Source organism: Prionailurus viverrinus, chromosome A2 (genome assembly GCF_022837055.1).
Source record: "Prionailurus viverrinus isolate Anna chromosome A2, UM_Priviv_1.0, whole genome shotgun sequence".
Taxonomy (NCBI): Eukaryota; Metazoa; Chordata; class Mammalia; order Carnivora; family Felidae; genus Prionailurus; species Prionailurus viverrinus.
In genome coordinates, this window is record NC_062562.1 from 13,856,245 (window position 1) to 13,880,483 (window position 24,239).

The 24,239-nt window shown below is 50.6% G+C and overlaps 1 protein-coding gene across 6 annotated transcripts in view; it reads left to right on the plus strand.

Annotated features, from left to right (window-relative positions):
- GATAD2A (GATA zinc finger domain containing 2A) overlaps nt 1–20,444 on the plus strand; it is a 102,641-nt gene extending 82,197 nt beyond the window's left edge. For 5 of the 6 annotated variants that reach the window (XM_047835285.1, XM_047835294.1, XM_047835304.1 and 2 more), the window contains 10 exons: nt 7,116–7,248; nt 7,375–7,506; nt 9,016–9,105; nt 9,719–9,850; nt 10,018–10,185; nt 11,788–12,067; nt 15,026–15,324; nt 16,004–16,078; nt 16,367–16,562; nt 18,941–20,444. In XM_047835285.1, coding sequence (XP_047691241.1) covers nt 7,116–7,248; nt 7,375–7,506; nt 9,016–9,105; nt 9,719–9,850; nt 10,018–10,185; nt 11,788–12,067; nt 15,026–15,324; nt 16,004–16,078; nt 16,367–16,562; nt 18,941–19,071 — 1,636 coding nt within the window. In that variant the 3' untranslated portion in view covers nt 19,072–20,444. The remainder of the gene's footprint in view (nt 1–7,115; nt 7,249–7,374; nt 7,507–9,015; nt 9,106–9,718; nt 9,851–10,017; nt 10,186–11,787; nt 12,068–15,025; nt 15,325–16,003; nt 16,079–16,366; nt 16,563–18,940) is intronic. The other variant, XM_047835312.1, reaches the window with a different exon arrangement.
- Nucleotides 20,445–24,239: the final 3,795 nt, after the last annotated feature.

A 24,239-nucleotide genomic window follows, 5' to 3' on the forward strand; every position in this document is an offset into this window, starting at 1 on the left:
TTACATCTTGGTGGTTGGCACGGAGATGGCCATTGTAGAGGGTCAGCAAATGTCCTGGGTGATTTTCCAAACCTAACATAGGTCAGCCTTTCAGTTCTATGACTGGTCATTTGTAAGAAGTGCCCCTTCCCAAATTTCTGAGCAAAGCATACTGAATTGGATTTAGACTTCTAGTGGTGTCAGATCCTGGCTAGACATGTGGCTGCTGGCAGAGTTAGGCTGCAGTGACCTCCTTGGGTGGATGCCAACCCTCCAGGCTGCCCCATTGCCATTTGGTGTTGGGGTCTTTATGTGGAGCCACTATTAGCTTCTCTCCCCAAGGAGTGCTTTCTTTAACCCATCCTTGCCCTGTGTCTATAGCCCTTAGTGACTCTCCACGCCCCTAAAACTGGCCCCTATTGCTAACTCCAGTTATAGTGAAGTCATCTGGGCCTCTCTGGCCAGGCTGTGACTTCGGGGGCTCGTATGTTCCTAGAAGGAGCCCCAGCAGGACAGGCTGAATGCTTCCTGGCCTTGCTAACATAACAGCACAACACTCCTCTGCTCTGGCCATGCACCTTGGGACTGCTCTCCTCTGTGCTGGGGGTCCTGGAGGGGGGTTGGGCTTGCAGGGCCAGAGCCCGATTCCAGGAGCTCCTTCTCTTTCTCCTGAGATGCTCAGCTGTAGCTGTTGCAGGGTGCACCATAATGGATTCCCAGAGTGGTAACTGGACCTGAAATCTCCAGGAAGAATGATGGCTGGATTTCAAAACTCTCATCCCCAGCTGCTCACCTCCATGGCCTCTGTGGCCAAGAAGCAAAATATGTTCTGACTTCCCAGCCCCTATAAAGCAGACTCTGGGCTTTTCTCTTGACATCCCAGCCAACAGAGTGTCAAGTTACAGGGCTGGAAGAAATGGTAATGGATGCCAAAAAGGGAGTCCAGGGAGTTGAAGAGGGGCCAGGGCAGGCAGGAAGCAGGTGGGCTCCAGGGCCCTGAGGGTCTGGGGAGGGGACCAGGCACCCGTCAGCGCCTACCATCCCTTGGGCAGGCAAGTCCTTAGCTTTGGGGCACAGCCCGTATCTGTGTGCAACAGAGTTCCCTCTTTAATCGCATCAAGTGTCCCTTAGTGAACTGTGCCCCTTGGGAAAGCAGGGTGGGGTGTTGTGGGGTCCTAATGAGCAGTCCCATGTCCAGATGGCCATGAAAGATCCCAGAGGCATGTGCAGGATCTGCCAGTGAAATGTTTTGAGGTGGTAGGACTAACCTGGGAACTTGTGGTAACCATCTTTCTCTCGTAGGATTTTTCTAGAAGTGTTTCTGGAAAGGGGATACTCATTAGATTAAGCATGTGGAATTGCTTTCTGGCTTTGATTCACACCACTCAATGCAGTGCTTAAGCTATGGTGGCTCCCAGACCCACAGATGGCCCTCTCCTCTCCTATGGGACACTCTGTTGATTTCCTTTTTTGAGCCACTCTGGTGTCTTAGGTCTTTCTGGAGCTGTGCTTCCATATCATCTCAAGTCTGCATCTGCCATGGTCTTCCATGTTCAGAGAACTGCCCCCCGCCCCCAACTTTTGGGAGTGCTTTAAAGTTCAGCAGGGGTGACTGCTTAGGTAAACCTTTTCTTTTCCACCTTCTTTCTCCCTGCTTTGTCCCAGGGTAATTTCTAGAATGGGTCTCCTTGTTGGGGACAGTCTGAGAAAGAATATGGAGTTATAATGGTGTGGGCTGGTTCCCTGGGGAGGGCAGAGCTGGGCTATCAGCCCCGTTAGCTTAATTGTTTAAGGTATAGATGCATTAGTGTAGCATTGTCTTGTCATGTCTGCTTGTTGGTTGGTCCTAGCTAGGTACTGCTTCTTGGGCTCTCCTCCTTGCAGTCCTGTGTCAACCAGACTGGATGTCCCCAGTGGCATTGTCACTCATTAGGATAGCTGGCCCCATCTCTGTGTGTCTGTTGACCCTCCATCCATACAGCTAGGTTGGCATCCTCAGTACGGTCAGATCCTACTGGAGCATGCATTCTGAGGGGCTAAGCGGAAACTGCAAGGCTTCTGTGTCCTTGCCACAAAAGCTTGTAGCATTGTTTCCTCTGCATTCCTGTAGGTCAGAGAGTGAGCCACAAAACCAGCCCAGATCCTAGAGATAGGACTGGAAGGGTGTGTGAGCATGGAGAGGTGTGGTCTTCTGTACATGGTTTTGTTGACTGTGAGTAGTAAGGCTCCTTCTTAACAGTCACCAAAGTCCTGACTCACAAGTTAGGAGTTGGACTTCCAAGACCTGTTGCTTGAAAAGACATGACGACACAGAATTCAGAAATCCTTTTAAGTGAATTTGCACATCCTTTAGCAACGTGGCATCTGTGCATGTGGAAAGAGCCGCCCACATCAGTCAGTCTACAGGCATCACTGGATTCCTCATGAGCTCACAGACTTCATCCTGGAACCAGGTGCTAAGGAAGAGTAAGGTGGGCATGCCCACCAGCCGCGTTGCCTGAGCACCTACTGTGCCAGGCCCTGCACCAGCTGCTGTGACAGAGCAATTCACAGAACAGACACATTGCTGCCCTTTCTGGGTTTGAGAATATTTGAGTGTTAACCCTCAATGGCTAGTTGTCTGCTGTGTGCCAAGCTTGCATTCATGGCAAGCAGCTCCTTACTGTTTAGGAAAGATTGGAGCCTGAACCTCCCTGATGGGTTCATAGGGTGTCCGAGCCTCGGCAATGAGATCTCACCTCACCAGCAATCCTGAGGGTCAGCAGGGCAGGAATTCCTGTCCTGGTCCTTTTAGGAGGCACAGGGAGGGAAATGTCCTGCCCCGGGTCTTCACTTACAAGAGGTAGAACCAAGTGAAACTCGGGTGGCTTTGTGGGGGAAGTCCCCAGTGTGCAGGCTTGGTTCATAGTGCCTATTTATGGTGAGCTTTCATGAGTGCAGCCACAGGCTTTGGAGGAGGCCCTGTTGCCTGTCCCCAACTCCCAGCCAGTGTGGCACTAGAGAGAGAGGTTCCTGCCCCTCTGGCTCTGTGGAGGTAGGGGGCATCACCCCCTTTCCTGGGGCCATGGTGTCACATCAGGGCTGGAGTCCTCCCTCACTCTTGCCCTTTGCGTGTTGGGTCACCCTGGGAATATCTTGGTCCTCATTGGGAGCTGAAGTGCCTCGGCCTCGTGGAGACAGGCTCCAAGTGGGGCTGGGGGGCCATGGCTACTGTGCCTATGATGGCTTCCAGTCCCAGCTAGCAGTGGGGAAACCTGCTTGTCAGACAGTAACATTGTCACCCTGGGAGGCTGTAGGATGGTGAGTTGACCTAGTAGAAAGGTGAAGTCACTTTCCTTGGACTAATTTGCTGGAGTGAGGGTGAGTAAGCTGGCTACCAGCAAGGAAGCCTCTGCTCAGGCCTGTGCTGCCTTTCAGTGGAACCCCAGAATTCTGTCCTGGGCTCTGCCCCCAGGATGAATAGTACCAAGCATAGCTAAGGCTTCCCCAGGCATGCATGAGTGGACTAGGGGAGTGCTGATCATGCTCCCAGGGCTGGCATGTTGGAGGATTGGGCCAGCCAGGGACCTTTCGGAGGGTACATGGTTTGAAATGTGTGTTGAAGTGTGCATTGAGGCTCACAAGGGGGCCTCAGGAGTTTGGTGGAGGGACATTCCATGAAGGGACTGATCGTGAAGGCAGGAAGAACCCATAGCACCATGTATCTGTGAGTAGGAGCTGGGGTTTATAGGGGCTGGGAGCTGGAAAAGGCAGTGGATAAGTTTGGCCTGGGAGGTGTGAATGGGCTCCAGTGGAGGAACACAACTGAAGGAGGGTCAGGTGGAGCCAAAGTGAATATTTGCAAGAGTGAGTGAGGCTGGTGCTAGGTCTAGCAAAGCCCCCTACCCAGCTCTTAAACACAGCTAATAGTTACCTGCCTTTCCCCACCTAGCCAGGCCCAAAAGATGAGGAGAGTAGGGGAGAGTTCTGGTAGGGAATGGTTGTAGCTGACTATACCTGTCTCTTCAAGTGGGCACTGAGGAGGAGTTTGTTGTCCTGAGGCCTTGTTTTGTTTACAGTCCTCCCCAGCTTCTCTAGTGTGTGCAAGAATCTTGGGGATCTTGTGAAATGTAGGCTGTGATGGAGCAGGTCTTTGGGGTAACAAGATACTGTATTTCTTCGAGCTCCAGTGAAGCTGTCCCTGCTGTTCAGTGAGCCTAGGCAAGTGGTGGTCCATTTCTTGGGCCCTGCTTGCCCTTCCTCCTCCTGGGGGTTCTGTTCCTCCTGGTGGATCCTGAGGATAAAACTACCTTTTATCCGGGGATTTATCCTCATTGCTTGGCATAGCATCTGCTTTCTTAGGTGGGTTTTCAGTAAATACGAGTGGATGAATGAATGAAGTGTCCCCTTTCCCACAGTCAGACCCTACATCAGGCATGCCTGTTCAGAGAATAACAAAGGTCAGAGCTGCCAAGCACAGTTTCTGTGTTCTTTTGATGAGACTGCTTCCCCTGGCACAGGCTAAGGGGGACACTAAATATTAACCTTGTGCTGACTACTGGGATGGTACCCTGGTGCTGAGGACATGGGGTCTGTCTTGAGATAAGATTATAATCCTTGCCTTCTCTCTAGGAAACTTGATGGAAGATTCAAGTAAGTAACAGAACTTTTGTGTTTCTTTAGCCAGGGCTGACATATAGAGGAGAAGGTGGTGAGACTGTTTTTGCTGATAATAGCCTGGTCTGCTTCCAGGGATTTTCATAGGTCACATAAAATCTCTTTTGATCATGACTCCCAAGATGGGCAGAATGGGCTTATTAGATTTGCCCAGAAATCATATGGCTCCCAAATAAATTTCGTGCTCAGGCGGCTACCGTGGACTAAAAGCAGTAGAACAGCGTACCTGGCCACAATGCCATTTCCCTGGCAATGTTGGGCTAGATTTCCTCTGCTTTTGTTCTTCTGCCTAAATGTTTTTGTAATTTAAAACAATTTTTTTTTTAAAGAATGGCCATAGTAATTTTCAGCCTGTGTCAAAGGGGTGTTCTTTTTCCTGAATTAAAAGCACACTCTGATAAAGTACTGAGACTTTTGAAACACCTTTACTTTAAAAATTGAGTTCAGCAAAGTTTTCCATGTTGGAAACCAGAGGGGCTGGTGGCCTCTCTGTGTTTGGAAGAGGTAACCCTGATCCCTGTAATACACCAACAGCTCCCTGTGGGCTGGTGCCACATATGAAGTTCCTGCAGCTGGGCAGCCCCGGGGTGAGCTGGGTTGCCTCCATTTTCTGACAGCACCTGAACCCTACCTCACTTCTCAAAATGAAGGCTGCGTGTCACGAACCGGTTAGAACTGGCTGTTGCCATGGTTTTCATGTTGGAAGGCACAGTTAAAAGGGTCACATGACCAAGGAGGGAAATGCCTTTGTCACATGACTTTTTGGTGGATGATTAGCATACAGGAAGTTCACTCCCTGCTGGCTGCTGGGATGCTGAGTGATCATTGATGGGGGTGGGGTGACGTCATCTCTTGGATGAGTTATTGATTAGTCTCAGGCCAATATGAGACCTGGGAGTGCTGTGGTCAGAGTGGCCATCTCAGGGAGCTTCAGCCTCCAGATGGTCTTGGTCCCTCACCCTGCCCTCTTCCCTTAGGCAAATTTGAGTTTTATTGGACCTCTCACCTTTAGAAAACTGCATGCCCCCAATAAGATGATAAAAAGTGATTGCCATGATCTCTGTGCACTCTTGCTCTGGAAGAATTGCCTGCACTCTGCAACTCTAAACATGGTTCTGTCTGGGTTGCTGCTCTGTCTGCACAAAGGCACCTGGGAGCCCACCTGAGCTGGGACCAGTGGCCACAGCTCCTATGCTAGGGCCTTGCACTGCCCCTCAATATCTGTGGATGCATCCAGAGAAAATGGAACTGGAGTCCCGAGGTCACCTTGAGAGTTGATCTTGGGCAGATTGGGGAGTCCGCAGACACACAGATGAGTGGTGGTTCCCAAATTGCATTGGTCTTTGGTTTGGTGAGGTCCAATGTGATGTTCTGAGTTACTTTATAAACAGCCAACCAGTTTCTGGACTTGAGAATGTGGGTTGATAACCCCAATGAGGAGACTGTATACCTTGAAATAGCACCTTTTAGTCCACTCCCCTGATCTCTTGTGAGAGTTCAGTCAACAGCTACACTGGTTAAATCCGATCAAGGTTAGGAGTATTGAGGTGTAACCACCATGTGACCCTTTAGGAGGAACAGGGGGAGAACTCTAGGGGATGGGGATAAGGGTCCAGAGGTAGACATGAACCCTTGGGATTTGGTCCTCTGAGCCCGTCCATCCCTAAAGACAGCTCATTCCAGGAATGAAAAAGGCAGCTCATTGGGCTATTAAAGTACTAATTCTCCTTCTATAACTCTGTCTCTCCTTGGGGGTCTGGTAGGAGGAGTGGGACAACTTAGAGCTCTTCTTCCCAATTAACTTCATCAGTTTGTTCTCTGGGTCACAGTGCCACCTAGTGGGTGTGTTTGGTCCTCCACTGGTTTTCCCACTGACGAAAGGAAGGATCAGATCCTTTTCATCACAAGTGGAGGCCAGGTTTTAAGGGAAAGTTCACATTTGGCCAAAACGGAGATGCTTGGTGGGGGGCAAGCACTGTCTCTGGGACCTTGTGTGTGGACTCTGCGACACAGTAGAGGCTTAGACACTGTCACACCAACACACAGGAGCCCCAACAATAGGCCAAGACCCTGCCTCAGCCCCAGGATCAAGAGCTGAGTGTTTTTATCCAACACTGAACCACATGGTAGAGAAGGAAGCTTTGGTGTTTTCCAAAATGGCCGTATCACCCTTGAACACACCAGCTTGTCCTTGGCTCTGGGTACACAGAGGTGGGCAACCAAGAATGGTCCTAGCTAGAGGCCTAGCTGTGGGCTTGGGTGCCTTATGGTGAGTGCAGTGAGAGAAGTCAATTTGGGTGTACAGTAGGGAGGACACCCAAGGAGAAGAGACTTGGGAAGGTGAGCAGGACAGCCATGCTCTCCACCTCTATGCTGTGACTAAATTTGTGCATCTGTGGTGTATAGGTTCTGGGCTCTGGGGAACGGTGTCTGGCAGCATCCAGGCAATCTGGTAACAACCTGCTATCCCTGCTTCACAGTGACATGAAGTCTGAGAGGAGAGCCCCCTCTCCTGATGTGATCGTGCTCTCCGACAATGAGCAGCCCGCAAGCCCAAGGGTGAACGGGCTGACGAAGGAGGCCTTGAAGGAGACCAGTACTGAGGCCCTCATGGTGAGCTTGTCCCTGTATTGGGGGATGACCCTGCCTGACAACACCCTGAAACGGACCTGGTGACATGGGGCTTGTGCTCCCTGGCTGTGGCCCTCCCCCTCAACCCTTGTTCTCTTGCCCTTACAGAAAAGCAGTCCTGAAGAACGAGAAAGGATGATTAAGCAACTGAAAGAAGAGTTAAGATTAGAAGAAGCAAAACTTGTTTTATTAAAAAAGTTGCGGCAGAGTCAAATACAAAAGGAAACCACCACCCAGAAGGTGTGTGTGCATCTGTTCTCTCCTCAAGGCCAACAAGAGCCATTTAGAACAGGGGACAGAAGTTCACAATCATTACCTTGGCCCACCTCAGTACCAGGAGCTGGAGCGGCTGGTCATGGGTGAACAGGTTTTCTCAGGGGTGTGAGGGTCAAGATCTGAAGTGGAAATTTGCAGTCTCAAGTTTGAATTTTGGATTTAGCGAAAACGATGTCAGAGTAAAAGGATATTACAGTGCATTTTGGTCTAGAATATTCTCAATCTGAGTATGTAAAACTTACTCCTTATAGATTATAAGCCTTAAGAAAACAGATGTCTTTGAAGCTGTTAGAAGAACATTTCTGGATTGAGAACTGTCACAAGCCCATTTACAGAGAGGCCTTCTGCCCTGTGGATGGCCATGCTGGGCATCAGTGGCTACCATGGTTTTGTGGACAGATTCCCTAATGCTACAGGGGCATGCCAAGTGCTGCCCAGGCCCCAGAGTTTCGGTCCTAGGGCTTCTGCTCTTGCTATCTCCCCTGGGGTCTGAGGTTCCTTATGCTGCCTCTTAAAAAAATTTTTTTTAATGTTTATTAATTTTTGAAGCAGAGAGAGATACAGCGTGAGTCAGGGAGGGGCAGAGAGAGACGGAGACACAGAATTGGAAGCAGGCTCCAGTTTCTGAGCTGTCAGCACAGAGCCCGACATGGGGCTTGAACTCACAAACTTGGGAGATCATGACCTGAGCTGAAGTCGGACGCTTAACTGACTGAGCCACCCAGGTTCCCCATCCTTATGCTGCTTCTTAATGCAGCTTACTGTGTAGGCCAAGGTCAAGTTTGTATTCTTGGGTTTTTTTTAAGCTACCCTTCTATTTACTTCAACCACTTTATCAGTAAGCTAGAAAGTAAATGTGTCTTGGGCATTATGAGCTGACAGTATGTGGAACACATGTCTTCTTAAGGGAACAGGACAGGAGGATACTCATTGGTCTGACTTAAGGCTTTGCTTGAGCTCCCACTTGCACATAGTCAATTAGTGGACATGGCCTGACATCTGTTAATCTCCCAGTGGACAGAGCCCTGCTTATTACTTGTTTTCTTGTCAGCTGTTTAAGTCTCGATGAAGTGAACCAAGTCTGTCACTGTCCCTTCTCTAGTGGAATATGTTACTTTAAGAAGTGCCTGGACTCAGTGTTTTCTCACCGAGGTTGGGATTAGTCTATCTAGGCCTGGGCCCTTTGGCTCAGTCACCACTGCCAGCCCTTATATCCCCAGGAAGCCAGAACCTGCTCTTGAACCACAAAAGATGCCAAGCGTCCCCAGGGGTGAGGGGGGCTGGAACATTTCTCCCCTGCCCATTTCAGACATGTCAGTTCCTGCTACAGACGTAAACAGACTGGAAGCAGAACCTTTGAGAGACTGATGCTTTTGGAAGAGGAAGAAAACCAATTTTCCTCTGTCTGGATTATGTGTGAGGGGAGCAGGACTGACGACTCCCTCATCTCTCACATGTCCTGCTCTCTTGCAGCCCACAGGCTCTGCTGGGAGTGCCGTGACCACCCCTCCCCCGCTTGTGCGGGGCACCCAGAACATTCCTTCTGGCAAGCCATCCCTTCAGGTCAGTGTTCCCTCTGTGATCCTGGGCAGTCCTGATCCAGTTCCTGTGAAAGGCTGCCCATTCCTTCTGATTAGATTTGAGTGAGGCCCAAACTTAGGCCACTGTTGACATCATGAATAAATAGTCACTGCTAGGAGGACTCCTAGCAAAACTGGAGAAGAACCAAGATTTAGGCAGAGCAGGCTCCTTTCATTTTGACACTCCCAAGGGTGGTTGTGGGATGCAGCAGGACCTCCTCTGTCCATAGGATGAAATGGGTAGAGCTCCTACTCTCAGACATGAGATCTAGGTCTAGACAGGGGCCCACCTTCCCTCAAACAGGCCTGAGCCCCCAGCTCAGACCAGCATGCAAGTGACACCCAGCCTGGGTTGGCTGGACACCTGCTGTGTGTGAAAATATGCTACCTTGTTGGTGCAATTCACTTTTGAGTGAGCCCAGTCTGCACAGCTCTTGTCAGAGTCCATGGTCCTTGTTTTCTTGTGCCTAGAATAGACATTTTAGTGCTTCCCCCCCTGCCTTTTAAAACAAGTGTGTACTTTTACAAAACAGCAAACCTGTTTAAAAAAAAAAAAAAAAAAAACATGTAAAACTGGGGTTCGGTGCCGTTGACAGACCTCTTCGACAAGAATGCCTGGCAGTGTCATCCCACCACCCCTGGTCCGCGGCGGACAGCAGGTGTCCTCCAAGCTGGGGCCACAGGCGAGCTCACAGGTCGTCATGCCCCCACTCGTCAGGGGGGCTCAGGTGAGCAGGGCGTGCTTTTAGGATGCAAGAGTGTCCAAGCAGCTCCAACCAACCAACCACCTCACAAGAACAACCCTTCCCAGTCATCAGGTTGGGGGCTCTGGGGCCCAAATCTTCCCTCCCTCCATCGTCCCTCTTACCATCTTATCCCCTATCCCACCCCACAGCAAATCCACAACATCAGACAACATTCCAGCACGGGGCCGCCACCGCTCCTCCTGGCCCCTCGGGCCTCTGTGCCCAGTGTGCAAATTCAGGGACAGAGGATCATCCAGCAGGGCCTCATCCGTGTCGCCAATGTCCCCAACACCAGTCTGCTCGTCAACATCCCACAGGTGAGGGCTGTGCTGAGTCAGGATGGGGCACATGCCCTACAGACACAACACATCAAGGGCCCACAGTCCTGGGGCATAGTCTTGTCACTGGAGTGGTATGGTGTGGCCTGCCCACTCAGAACCAGGCAAGGCCTTGTATACCCCATGGAGGTTTAGACTAGAGTTCCTTGGGACCTGTCACAGTATGAAAGTCACGAGCAGGAGTCCTGTGTTCAGAACTGTGGTCTAGCAGAGGTGGGTAGCAATTGAGAGGGGGAGAGGTGCAGAGCTGAGTGGTGGGGGGAAGATTCAGGTTGCGTATGGGACTCAGCATGTTTTGGGGGATGGATGAGGCCAGGTGAAGAATCTGATAGGCCTGGAGATAGATGCGGAGCACCATAGCCTTCCCCACCCTCCTCCCTGTCAGCATGAGCACGAGGGGAGCATGTCTACAAATGTCCTCACAGCACCGGCACATCTATTCTTAGCCATGAGTCCCTTCACCTCTTGTACAGAGCCTCTGAGATGGGGTGGGTCTGTTTCCACCCAGCAGAGCCAAGAAGATGGGATCAGGGTGGGTGGGCAGGCTGGAAGCAAGAACTTTATTGACAGATAAATTACTGGGTCTACAGTGGCTTTTGCTGATGGGTGTGTTAGCTTCTCTTCCTCCTATGGTGTGGTGCATCTTTGTCTGCCTCCCTCAAATAAGACCCCGGCCAACAGAGCTCTGGGCAGCATCCCTGCCTTCTCTGAAGTCAGGCCAGGCCAGTGTGCTATGATGGCTGGCTTCCTCTCTGTTGGGAGGCTTGCTCAACTCTGTGAGAGTGGTCCTGGGATAGCATCGTAGGCTCACTGGGTCCTGTGATGTGTTGTGTGCAAGTTGTTGGGTATGTCTATTTTCCTGGGGGTGGTGTATGCTGCTTTCCTTAGATTTCCAGAAGGGCACTGATGAGGTCAACTCAGAGTTTTGAGGAAAGCGCTCGACAAGGTTGGGGGCTGGGTGAACTAGAGCAAGGAGAAAACGGAGCATTGGCCACTGGGATCCAGATGAAGGCAAGAAAAGTAGTGCAGGAGCACCAAAGATCAAGAGGGGGAAGGGGCAGGGATTGGTCCAGAAGCCGGTCTCCCCTGAAACCCCAATGAGGATACATGAGCTGAGTAAAACATTAGTCTCCAGATAAGCACACACAAAGATGCTCATGAAGGAAATGCCACCAGTGTTCTAGTGATCCACTGCCGTACTGCTGCAATGAAGGAGGTCACCTAGCCCTGTGCTGGGAGGAGGGCTGCTAGGCCATAGTGACAGGACAGTGACTGTGTTGCCTGAGTGGGGGTGCCCACTGCCCTAGTCGTGGTTTTGGTTTCATGGGTGTCCTCATGGCAAAACACAGCAAATTACAGACTTTAAATGCATGTAGTTTATTGGATATCAGCTAAACCTCAAGTATGTTTGCAGGATTGGTCAATCTCATAGAGTGATGAGTTTAACGCTGCTTTGCCTGTTGCTTGCCGATGTCAGGAAGCTCAGAGTTATTGTCTTAAAGACAGTGCAGCTAATGATGCCATCCTGGGCTGTGGGGTCAGGCACCCCCAGCACACTGATCAGGTTGTTATCTCCCAAAGCCTTCCCCAGCATCGCTGAAAGGGACAACAGTCACCTCTGCTCAGGCGAACTCCACCCCCACCAGCGTGGCCTCTGTGGTCACCTCTGCGGATTCTCCAGCCAGTCGTCAGGCAGCTGCCAAGCTTGCGCTGCGCAAACAGCTAGAGAAGACGCTGCTTGAAATCCCCCCTCCCAAGCCCCCTGCCCCAGAGATGAACTTCCTGCCCAGCGCTGCCAATAACGAATTCATCTACTTGGTCGGCCTGGAGGAAGTGGTGCAGAACCTGCTGGAGACGCAAGGTGAGTGGGCTTTGGGGCCATTTTCATCTCTTGCCACTGAAGTTTCTCTTACGTAGGTTGTTTTGAATGCACAGCACGTGTTAGAGTATCAGTTCTGCTTGCTGCGAGGCTTAGATTACTTTTTTGCTTGTTTTAGTTCTTGCATTTTTAAAAATACTTATTTTTGAAGTATACTTGACATACAGTGTTACATTAGTTTCAGGTATACATTATAGTGATTTAATAGTTTTGTGCATTAATCAGTGTTCACCACAATAAATGAAGCCACCATTTGTCACCTTAGATAACTTCTTAAACACATGACAGTCACCTTTCTTCTCTTGTTGAGGCTGCCTCTGAGAGCTGGGCCCTGAGGAAGCCTGAGGCCCTGCACACATGGTCTGAGGGGGGTGAGAATCATTCCCCAACATCTCTGTGACGTTGGGGCAGGCAGAAGAGGGTGAGGAGAAACGTCTGCAGGAAGTTGACAGGCTTTGCTTCCAGATAGGGCTCTCAGGCTAGAACTTTCCAGAGCCTTGAGTGCTCTGAGCCCCCAAGGTGGGAGAGGGACACCTATGTCTGGGCCAGATTCCCTTGAACATCCTCCTTGGAAACAGTTTGGAAAGCACCACTTGCATGTTAGGTTTTAGGGATAAAAGGGCATATATCAGTTAGTGATCAAAAGTAACACTGGAAATGGAGGTGGGAAACCAGATATTGGCCCTTGGGAGGCCTCTACCAGATGCTGATGTGAAGATGTTCTTGTTCTGAGATTGATTTGTGGTAACTTTATTTGGGCAGCCAGCCTGAATCCTCTCCCTATGTGATCTCAGCAAATGCTCAGAGCTGAGGAGAAGGTGGAGCCATAACCAGTCCAGGGCAAGGAAGGGCTCAGTAGGCTTTAGACCACATACCTTGAATTGTCCCTTAGTACATGCCGACTGCTCCCAGGGCACAGACTCTGGGGCGACCGTAATTGGGGCCCGTACAGAGGAAAAGCACCTTCTGCCTGCTTGCTTCTGCAGAGAGGGAGGGAGGCAGGTGTGTATAACAGGGAGCTGTGACCCCCGTAGTGCCTGCTTGCTGTCTGGGTGTTGGCGGGAGTGCTTTCTTCTCCCTCATTAGTCAGCATATCACAGAATTTCCTCCTCAGGTGTTGTATTCAGTGCCTTTGAGAGGCAGAGCCCTCCATATGTAGGCAGGACCAGACCCAGGGCAGAGAACACCCAGGCGGCCACCTCAGATTTACTTGTAGCCTCCTTACTACACCCCACCCACCTGCCCAACCCCATTGCTCTTAAAACAGTCCCCAACCACAGGGCCATATCAAGGATTGACCATGAGTCAGGTTGAGAGTAGGAGACCACAAAGGCCCAACCAACATTGGCTTCTGTAAAATGGGGGTGGTAGACTCTACTTGTCAAGGGGCCCCAGAGCCAGGCTCAGCAGGGAAAGGTATGAGCTGTCACATGGCTTGGATGTGTTTGGATCCCTTTGATGTCTTTATGATGGAGTGTTATTGGCAAAAGAGCTGCTGCGAGGCCAGTGCAGGATGGGTGGGTGGGAGACCCAAGTCAGGACACAATGCCCGTCCATCTGCAGCCATCTGCCCTGGGGACCTCCTCTCCCAGATCAGACTTTTCTCTACCTGTTCTCTCATCAGGAGTCAGTATCCCTCTCGTATTGCCCAAAACTGGTCCTAAGTGTGGGAGGAAGCTCTGAGCCCTATTTGAGGTGTCTCCTGATACCTCACAGAGCCTCCGTCTGGTTGGCTGTGTGCAGCCTCATACCGGCGTCTCCACTCTGGTGCCATTCATGCCCACCACAGCTGCCTAGGAGAAGGTACCTTGTCCTCCAGGCTTGGATGTTTGGAAGGGGATGTGCTCTTTTCACCAGAGCATGTTAGCTGCAGGTGAGGGCCTGGGGCTGGGGGCCTGAAGTAGACCCTGGGTGGCTGGATCTGGTGACATCTCATCTGCTCTGTGGGGTGAGGGGCTTCCCCAGTCTGATCCTGCACAGCCCCTCAGCATTTGGGGCAGTTTGGGCAGGCCAAGGGTCTCTCAGCAGCATGGTCTCTGATGTTAAAAGAAAGTTAAGCCCTTGAGTACTAGACACAAAAAGATAGTTGTAAAATGCCAAAAGTACCCCTTCACTTTGGATGGCAAAAATAATTTTGATCCCATGCCTGAGCATGCACTTTACCTGGCTTTCCCCAGTCACCCTTCCTATGGCCAACCGAGGGGATGCCACGTTCCCATCTCAGAAAAGGGGGCCAAGGACCCAGAGCAGTTGTGTGCTCTCACCTGGGCAGCAGGTATGAGTCCTGGCCCTGCTGCTGACTGGTGTGTGACTCTGCAAGTCACTTCATCTCCTCAGCCTCGGTTTTCTCCTCAGAAAAACCTTTAGTGGACTAGGGTGCTCTGTTAGGAGGTTATTGTGAGAATTGAACACCTTTGTATATGCACAAGACACTGGGTAGGATACTTGTCAGCATGAGTACTTGCTGGATGATTGGTCCTTATTTGACTTGCCCATCACAGCGAGGTGGGACCTGGAGGGGGTTACCATTTCCTTTTCACTGATGAGGTGTGGGAGGGTTGGAAAAACCTCCATCCCTGAAATTTAATGTTGCACTGAGGGTGGGAAAGGCAACTGGAAGGAACCAATCTGAGAGCATTGATGTTCTTGAGAATTGGTACCCAGTGTACCTGATCCATGGCATTTTCCAAAGCTTCTCAAATTCCCTTCTATTGGCAAACCTTCCCCAGGGCTGGCCTAGTGTCCACACACAGCACCCGGTATGTGTGTGCCAAACAGACATTGTCGACTTGGGATTTTGGTTCCTGATGCCAGCTGGGCCATGCAGCCCAGGGCACTGCTCTAGATCTGTCATGTGTCCTCATTCTGCCCTGGGATGGTAGGGGCTCTGACTCTGGCATCCTGTTCCTCTGACATGAACCCACCTGTCTCTCCCTGCAGCAGGCAGGATGTCAGCCGCTGTTGTTCTGTCCCGGGAGCCCTACATGTGTGCGCAGTGCAAGACGGACTTCACGTGCCGCTGGCGGGAGGAGAAGGGTGGTGCCATTATGTGTGAGAACTGCATGGCATCCAACCAGAAGAAGGCACTCAAGGTAGAGCACACCAGCCGGCTGAAGGCTGCCTTTGTGAAGGCGCTGCAGCAGGAGCAGGAGATCGAGCAGCGCCTCCTACAGCAGGGTGCCGCCCCCGCACAGGCCAAGGCTGAGCCTGCCACTGCCCCACACCCCGCACTAAAGCAGGTGAGAGTCCTTAGGGAGCCAGAGCTGCGGCCCTGAGGCCTGGGATCATGGGCTGGGCGGCCTTGCCTCTAGGAGAGGGGCCTTGTTCCCTTGGCTGGGAGTTGTTGCTAGCAAGCAAGATGTTCCGACATTCTGTCTCACACTGGGCAGTCATCTGCCTGGTTGTTAACTGTGTGTCTAAATTGCATTTAATGGTGGCCTTTGGTGGTGAAAATACTAATTTGCAGTTTCTTTAGATTTTGTAGCTTTCACTTGCAGTGTTCCAGCTGACAAGTACTTCTTGTCTAAAACGACTTTTCTGAAAGCCACATTGAGATGCAAAAGGGGCATTTGGAAGAAATGTTCTAGCTAAATTAAGGAGAGAAGCAAGTTTGAAATCAAGTTTTTTGGCTGCTTTTTTTTTTAATGCTTTGCTTTCCCACCCCTTATAGACCCAAAGCACCCCGTTGGCAACTTTTTGTGTCCTTGGAAGTCATTTGTAATTCACTAATAAATACATCTTCTCAAGATCCCTATGTAGTGGGTGGCTGTGCTGCCCTCGGGAAACAGCCTGTCCCATGGGGACTGGGCCTCATGCGGCCACAGCTGCTGCCCTTTGGTCACTCTAGGTCACCCTAGGCCGGCCTGTGGATGGTGCTGACCTCGGTTTCAACCCCCCCCCTCCCCCCCGTTTGTGTAGGTCATAAAACCCCGGCGTAAGTTGGCGTTCCGCTCAGGAGAGGCCCGCGACTGGAGTAACGGGGCTGTGCTACAGGTCAGAACTGCGGTGCCGGGAGCCCCTGCACCGCGCCACCAACCAGCCCTCACGCCCCAGACCGTGACCACGTCAGTCGCCGACTGTCACGCTGCCTGCGTCTGTCTGTCTCTCCCTGCCTCCTTCCCCTCTCCCCCGGTGTAACTTACCTGGTCTCCTGATTTTGGACTTTAGGGACCCTGTGTGGGTGGGAAGAGGTCGGCCAGAGCACGGAGAGGCTGCGCTGAGCGTCTTGCCCTCTGTCATCCCCTTCCCTACATGAGCCATCATACCTTCTCTCTGCTGTAGGCCTCCAGCCAGCTGTCCCGGGGCTCAGCCACAACGCCCCGAGGTGTCCTGCACACATTCAGCCAGTCACCCAAACTGCAGAATGCAGCCTCGGCCACAGCCCTTGTCAGTAGGACCGGCAGACATTCCGAGAGAGCTGTGAGCACCGGCAAGGGCAATGCCACCACCAACTGGAAGAAGGCACCCCTGAGTACAGGTGGGTGGCCCCCACAGGGCTTAGAGTGGGGACCTTGTCATGATGAGGTCCACAGGGGCACCTGGGTAGCTCAGTTGGTTAAGCATCCAATTCTTGATCTTGCTCAAGTCATGATCTCACAGTTCGTGCATTCAAGCCCTGCTTTAGGCTCCATGCTGGCAGTTCCGAGACTGCTCAGGATCCTCTCTCTCCCTCTGTCTCTCCCCTTCCCCAGCTTGTGCTCTCCTCTCTCAAAGGAAATAAACCTCAAAAAGAAAAGAAAAACATGCACACATACAGGTGAACAGAAATGATAGAAAGAGCCCTGAGACCCCAGACCTGTCCCCTGAGAACACCTGCTTCTGACTCTTCAGCTTAATCTCTGTTCACTAAATAAGATGCCCTGAACAGCTGGTAGCCCTGGGTGGATAACTAATTGACCTTGTTTGCTTGCTCTATACTCAGACTCTAGCTCTTGACCCAAAACGTGGAGCAGACCCAGTTTAGGTAGTGTGTCTCACACACACACGCACACACCATCCAGCCAGTGGGCATCTGTCAGCACAAACACTCAATCTTGCCAACTCTGGGTGCCGTGCCTCCTCCCCACTCCCCCACCTTCCTGCCATAGGGAATGCCTGCTTTTGCTGTTATGTTTTACCTTCTCTGGTGCAGTAATTAATTTATTGTTGAGCCAGGCAGCATTCTTCATTCCCTGCTTTGTGGTTCACTCTTCCCACCCTCTGGCTTGGACAGGTCAGGTGGTGCAAAGTTGCAAGCTAGAATGAGAATGTGGTAGGGCGCCTTGGTGGGCTCAGTCAGTTAAGTGTTGACTTCGGCATAGGTCATGATCTCACGGTTCATGGGTTCGAACCCTGCACCAGGTTCTGTGCTGACAGCTCGGAGCCTGGAGGCCTGCTTTGGATTCTGTGCTTCTGTGCCTCCCCCTCTCTCTGCCCCTCCCCTGCTCATGTTCTGTCTGTCTGTCACTCTCTAAAATAAATAAAAAACTCCAAAAAAAAAAAAGAAAAAACTCAAAAAAAAAACCCCAAAAACATTGGGGGAGGAGGAGGGAAATCCCTGGAGCAGGGGCAAGACCACGGTGGGCATCAGAGGACTCTGAGGAGACCACATTTGAGAAACAACTCAAGGGAGGAGGGATACACTTAGGTGAGCATTCCCTAGTCTGCCACAGCCCCCATTATCCTTGAGTCATCCCCCACACCACTTGCCCCATTTTTTATTTATGTGCTGTCATTAAGGTGGCAGTTAAATATTTCCATTAAAAACAGGAAAGTGAAAAAGACACAGAGGGCTGAGAGAGACAGGTGAGTGCTTTCACTGTGGGAGTGAGTGCCCTGCCCCCCACCTGAGCTCGCTGCATCCCTGTCAAAAGAGGAGGCACCATCATGAGATCTGTCTCCCTAGGCAGAACTGGGAAAGCCAGGCTGTCTGCAAACAAAACACAGGAGTCTGCTGTGCATGCAGCTGACCATAGAGTTAGAAATACGGCCAAATATCAGACTTCCACAGGATGTAGCTCAGGAAAGGGAGGACATTGGTCTGATTGCCGAAGAACCTATTCTGTAGAGCAGAGAGAGAGCACTTGTAAACATAAAGCGGGCAGAGATACTTTTGTGTGTCATGTTTAAGATGCAGCTAAGAACTCAGAGCAGTTTGGAAATTCCTTTTGTGGAAAATTTTGAAAGTATATGAAATCAGTGGGAAAAGTCCAATGCAGGTGTGTGCATGTGTACACAGTGGTAGGAGCCATGTACAACTGCATATTTAAGGTAATATTTGAAAGGGAATATGAAGGAATAAATAGTTGCTGTGTTCAGCAGTAGGACTAGAGGTAAGTGTGTAATAGTTTTAAAAACAGCATTTCCCAAAAGAGTTCTCCCAGCATTCCTAGTTAACCCTTGGTTTCTTGGCAGGACTCAGTCATGTTTCTCTTTAGAATGTATAGAGGTTTCCCAATTGCATTTGACCTCAAAACACTTGTTCCACAAAGTACATTAACCTCCACCAAAAGCACTCTTGGGGTAACACAGTGATAGGGGGAATGGAATGGGGCAGTCTTTACCCCCAGGCCAGCCAAAAACCTATTTGTGTTTGGGAGATTGGGGGTCATTTCTTCATTTTTCAGTTGTAAAAGAGATGGCTTGTTCATTGTGGAAATTTCGAGAATACAAAACAAATATAACGGTGTTTCTACCCCAAGAGAACAAATGCTGTGTTTCGGGGCTTTTCCCCTATTCTGCATCTCCACTGGTGTGTCACTTGTGTGTAACTGAGTGCCCTACAGAGGTATCCTGCTCTTTTCACCATTCCGTGTTCCCTTTAATGTCATGAGATTATTACCACACCATTAAAACTGTCACTCTGTTCTTTTGCAGGTGGGGCCCTTGCGTTTGTCAGCCCGAGCTTGGCAGTGCACAAGACCTCCTCAGCTGTGGACCGCCAGCGGGAGTACCTCCTGGACATGATCCCGCCACGCTCCATCCCCCAGTCAGCCACGTGGAAATAGTGCGAGCCGGGCCCGGTGGAGAACAGGCTCCCTCCTCCCTCCCACCTGGCCCTGCCACCCTCCACTCGGGAAGACATCATGCTCCCCGAGAGAATGAGTGAGCGAGCGCCGGCCATGCTGCAGAAGCAAGGGCTCCATTCTTGGCTGCAAAATCTCGTCGCAGCTGAGGGGCTGCTTCACAGGTGGACGAGGAATATCACTGGGGGACCTTTCCCTTGGGCTTTTTTCCTTTCTTTGCCTTTAGTTTGCCCAACACCAGCAGAAAAGTGGACCTCAGGGGCTGGTTCTGCTTCCGGCCCTTCCTTTCAGCCCCCCTCTCCCCCCAATCCCCCCAAGCCCGGCAGGGTGCATGGACGGCTCACCCTGGACACTGTGACACGCTCGGCGAGACCGGCGCCCGGGGCTTCTGAAGTCGAGCGGAGCGTTCTGTTTTGTTTTTGCTTCTCCCCATCTTAGCCCTCCAAGTCTTTGACTGCCTTCCTTCATGGCAATCTCTAGGTTGACAGATTTTTTTTTTTTTAATCACCTCATGATGATGGAGTTTAAAGTAAACCGTGCAGACACAGGGGTCCCTGCCGAGCACGGCCCCCACACCCCAGAGGGTGGGCCACTGACTGCCCAGCTCTCAGTCTAGCAGAAGGCCTCTGCTGCTGCTCATCCCGGAGACCCCGGACCTCCCACACTTAGCAGAAGAACAAACTGCAACCCTGACCCAGACAGAGAGCCTGGAATCCCGGAAGCCACGTACCGCCAGTGGAGGGAGGAGAGAACTGGCAGCAACATCTGGAGCCTGAGTGGGAAATTAGAGGGGCAGGCTATTGTGTTTTTTGTTGTTGTTGTGGTTTTTATTTTATTAAATTTTTCTTTTCCTACTTATTTTGATGGACAACATCCTAAGGTACCCTGGCCTATGCTCCTGTCAGGTGTGTCAAGACGTCAGGGTTTCTGTTTGGGTCTAGTTTAGAACCTTTCCTTAAAGCGGGGCCATGCTGCCAGGGTTCGCCTTCAGACTTTTTTTTTTTTTTTTAAACCCTCTTTCGAGTCTACAGAAATGTCTTTCAAAGGATCAGGTCTGCTCTTAGTTTAATTTTGGTTTCTCCCACTCTTTAAAAATCAGTTCCATGAGGATAGACAGAAGCCGTCGTGAGTGTGCTGTGCACGGGGCTGTCTCTGTGCAGGTGCAAGGGTGTCCTGTGTGCATGCACACACGTGTGTCGATGTGGAGATGGGGTACACTGCTCCCCACTTCAGCCCCAGCCCTAGTTTTCCTATCCATGCAGTTAGGGACTTAATTTAAAATCCTTATTTTGTAGGGCCGCCGCCTTCAAAACACACTGCTACAACATTCTAATAAAGGCTCATTTAACCCCCTCTCTCATGTTGTGTGAATATCCATGTTTAGCAACATTTTGACCTGCGGTAGAAGACTTAGTTTTGCAATATTCTAATTTTTTGTTGTGTAAAACCCTATATTGCTCATTGATTTTTGTTTTGAGTGCATAACTTACATGGGCTGAAGGAGGGGAGGGTGGGGAAGAGTGGCTTTCATTCCAAGATCCAGGGATTTGGAGGATAGGAGGGATATTGACATTAGGGGGGGAGGTGTTTTTACACCAAAAAATTAAGAGTATGCAAGCATTTCTATTCCTCACATTTTTCTGTGTGCCTGGCAAATAAATACTTGTCTTATACTACCCTGAGCTGTTAGCCCTCTCTGTTCAATGACATGGGCCAGGTTTTCCAAATCCTTCAAGAAGGAGCACCTGGTCTGGCCTCTTACGTGGGCAAACAGACCTCAGTTCTATGCAGTAACTTGGGATCAGGCATCCAGGCGAGAGTCACCTCTGCACTGGAGGGGTGTGCCAAGATTGTCACACTCCAGCTGGAGTTGAATGGGTCTGTGACTCAAGGGCCTGAGTTGAGCTGTGCTGCACAGGTTGGGCCTCAACCCCAGCCCATTAGAACCTCGCTCATCACTGTGCTCAGGAACCACCTCTGCTCACCTTGCCTGGCTGGACTTCTACCAGCCTCTGAGCTATTAAGGGAGCCTCATGAATTCAGTACAAATCCGACCACCACTGGTGGAGGATAGGGCTACAAGCCCTGGCTCTGCCTCCTCCAGCCCAGGGTTCCTGGGAATAATCCCATCAGGGGCCACTTACTGTGACATGTAACTTTTCTTTAAAGGGGACAAGAACGTGAGATGCCTTAACCTTTTGTTCATTTCTACTGTATCAAAACTCCTACTCCCCCCCCCCTTTTTTTTTAGTTTCTCCCTTTGTGGTATAACTTCTCTGATAAGACCCAAATAAGTTCTTTGATGAGACTTACGATGTTACAGGAAAGGCATATTAAATCTCTCTGCATGTGGGGTTTGGACATACTCAGAAAGGATATTAATGTTAAGGGTGTTTTCCCAGCAGCAAAGCTCATCCCTCAAAATTGGCCACAGTGCTGGGGTTCTGGTCTCTCCCTGGCCCCTGGGGCCTCAGACCAAGAAGACCTGGTTCCTAGGAGCAGTGAGAATTTGGGAGCCCTCAATCCCAAACGATAAAGGTCCAGAGTTATCTGTGACATGAACTCCCAATGGCAACTGGGAAACTGTTCAAGATGCTGGCCACCTCTGGAAGGGTGAAGGTTTGCATATTTGAAATGGCCATATGTGTATACATGCATGTGCACATAGATACCTGTGTGTCCACTTGGAGCCACCCATTTCTCTGGCCATCCTGCCCATGTCATGGGGCCCTGGTTCCCAGTATCCCAACCGTGATGTTGGGACCCACACCTTTGACAAGGCCGACAGTTGCCCTCCTTCCAGGGGTAGCCTCTGGTCCTGTCTGTACCCTGAGACCTTCATGAAGCAAGGCTTGGCCCCAGCGCAGAGGGAATGAAAGGCAACTGAGTACAGCCCTGCTGTATTGCGGCTCCTGTGTCCTACATGTCATTTTCCTGTGGACAGTCATGGGGAGGGATTTTCTATATAATTTAAACATTCTCGTCACAGGGGTGTAGATCATGAAAAAGACAGTTGTTGCTGCTCCACCATAGGGTTTTTATTTGATGCTGAGCTATGCTGCACATGATGGTTGCCTAAAAAACTCGGACTGAGCTTTTTTTTTTTAAAGGACAGCTGAAGTTTTATAATACTTAACAATGAAAGTGTAATAGACAGTTACACTAGTGCAGGGTATTTGGAAAGTGGGGTTTTGGGGGGTGGGTGGAGAGGTTGTCACTTGTATTTATTGTGACTCTAAATCTTTGATAATAAATGTAAAAAGTTGACCACCAAACCGGAATAGAAGTTCCAATGAACAGAGGCTGGAATCAATGGCTATACATTGTGTCATGAGGAAGTCTTAGAATCTGAAGGAAAATAAAGAAATGGACAATGTGTTGGCTGTATTTTTCTTTTGTCCCCCCAGTCCTGGTTTCCCTGCATTATTTTTGTCCCAGCTTTGGGGCAGCTTGGAGACTGGGGAAGGTGTAGTAGGGTGATCCCTTGTTAATGGGGAAACAATGAGACACCTGATTCTTGGGCTTCTTTCAGACTTCATTTCCAAAAGTGGGTGGAGTATCTCCCCAAACTGGGCACTGTGGCTTTGCCTCTGGGCCTCCCATCTTCACCAGAACCTGTGGCTTTGTGGCCTACTTACCCACAGAGCTGAGGGAGCAGGGTGAGGGTCCAGTGAGTTTTGCCCATCCACTGGTTCTTAGCCCCTTCCAGCCTCCACCCTGGAGTGGTAGGTTTTTCTGGAATTTTCAAGCTTGGCGTCTACATTGGGTGTCTTTGCTGCAGGACATTATTAAAGATGTGAGTTCTAGCACAGACAGAGCTGCCCTGCCAGCTCTGAAATGAACAATTTCAGGTGTTCATCAATATTTGTTATCAGATATTGACACAGTTTCAAAAGTTACGCATAAAGTGAGACTTGTGATCACTGGTAAATTCTAATGTACATAAAATATAAGCCTGTTTTCCTAGCTGCTTTTATTTTTTGCAGTTTGTTGTTGTTGTTGTTGTTGTTGTTGTTGTTGTTGTTAAGACCTTCCTGCCTCTGGCCTGGGGGTGTTGGTTGTCCTCTCCAACCACCACAACTGGCTAGGCTTCATATGGGTAAGACACAGAACTGCTAACACTGACATTAGAGAAATTAAGCCCAAACCTGTCCCAGTCCACCTGTGACATCCTGACTGGTGCCGCATGCCTCAACACTGGCTGCAAGAAGCACATTTATGGGGCATTTTCTTGGGGGCTCAAAATTCAGCCCTCAAGTGAGTTTTCACTGAGGCAAGCACAGGCTCCTCAATTGTTCAGGGGTGAGTCTCAAGCAGCTTCTCCAGCCAACAAATGGGACAATTGCCCTGTTCCCTGAGGCCTTGTCCCCTCTGAACTGAGCCACACAGGTCTGTGGCTATGGGGTAGGAGGAGCCCCAGGCCCCATTGCTCACACAGATTAAGGCACATGCCATACCCCAGGCACTAGAACCCCACCTTGTGACAAGAGCAAGGAGGGAAAGAATGGGGTGTCAGGGAAGAAGTGACTTGTTAGGCCAAGTCTGGAATGAAGACAGAGGGAAAAGTGGTAGGGAATGGCAACAGCCAATGCAAAGGCTCAGAGGTGAGACCAAACCTGGAGAGTCAAGGACAAGGAAGGCAGTGTGGCTGGACCACGGGGCAAAAGGATGAAGTGGGTTTCATTCTGAGAGTGGTGGGACCCTTAAGAAGGCTCAGGATGCCATCCTTCAATAACCCACAGCCCTTCCCAACAACCTGGAGGTTGTTCCCACTTCCATTTTCCAAGGTATGGTCCAGACCAGAAGAGACGCTTTTCTAGCGCAAACCAGAGGGGGTGGGTTTTCTCTCAGCTCAGATGTGAACCAGCCAAGACTAGAGGCAAGGCACTTTCCCCTCTCTTAGCCTCAATTGCTTCAGCTGTCTCTTTAAGGGGGTTAGGGAAGAGCTGGTAGTTAACGCCCAGGGCACCTGAGAGCCACGAAGGGTGAGTGAGCAGGAGCAGGGCATGGGCAGACCCACAAGATGATCGGCCTCCGTGGGAAATGCGTGGAGCTCCGATGGAGGCAAGCAGGATTAGGGCTTAGGGAGACATCTCCACACACCGCAAATGAGAGACAGCTGCTGTCACTAAACTCAGTAATCTCATTGC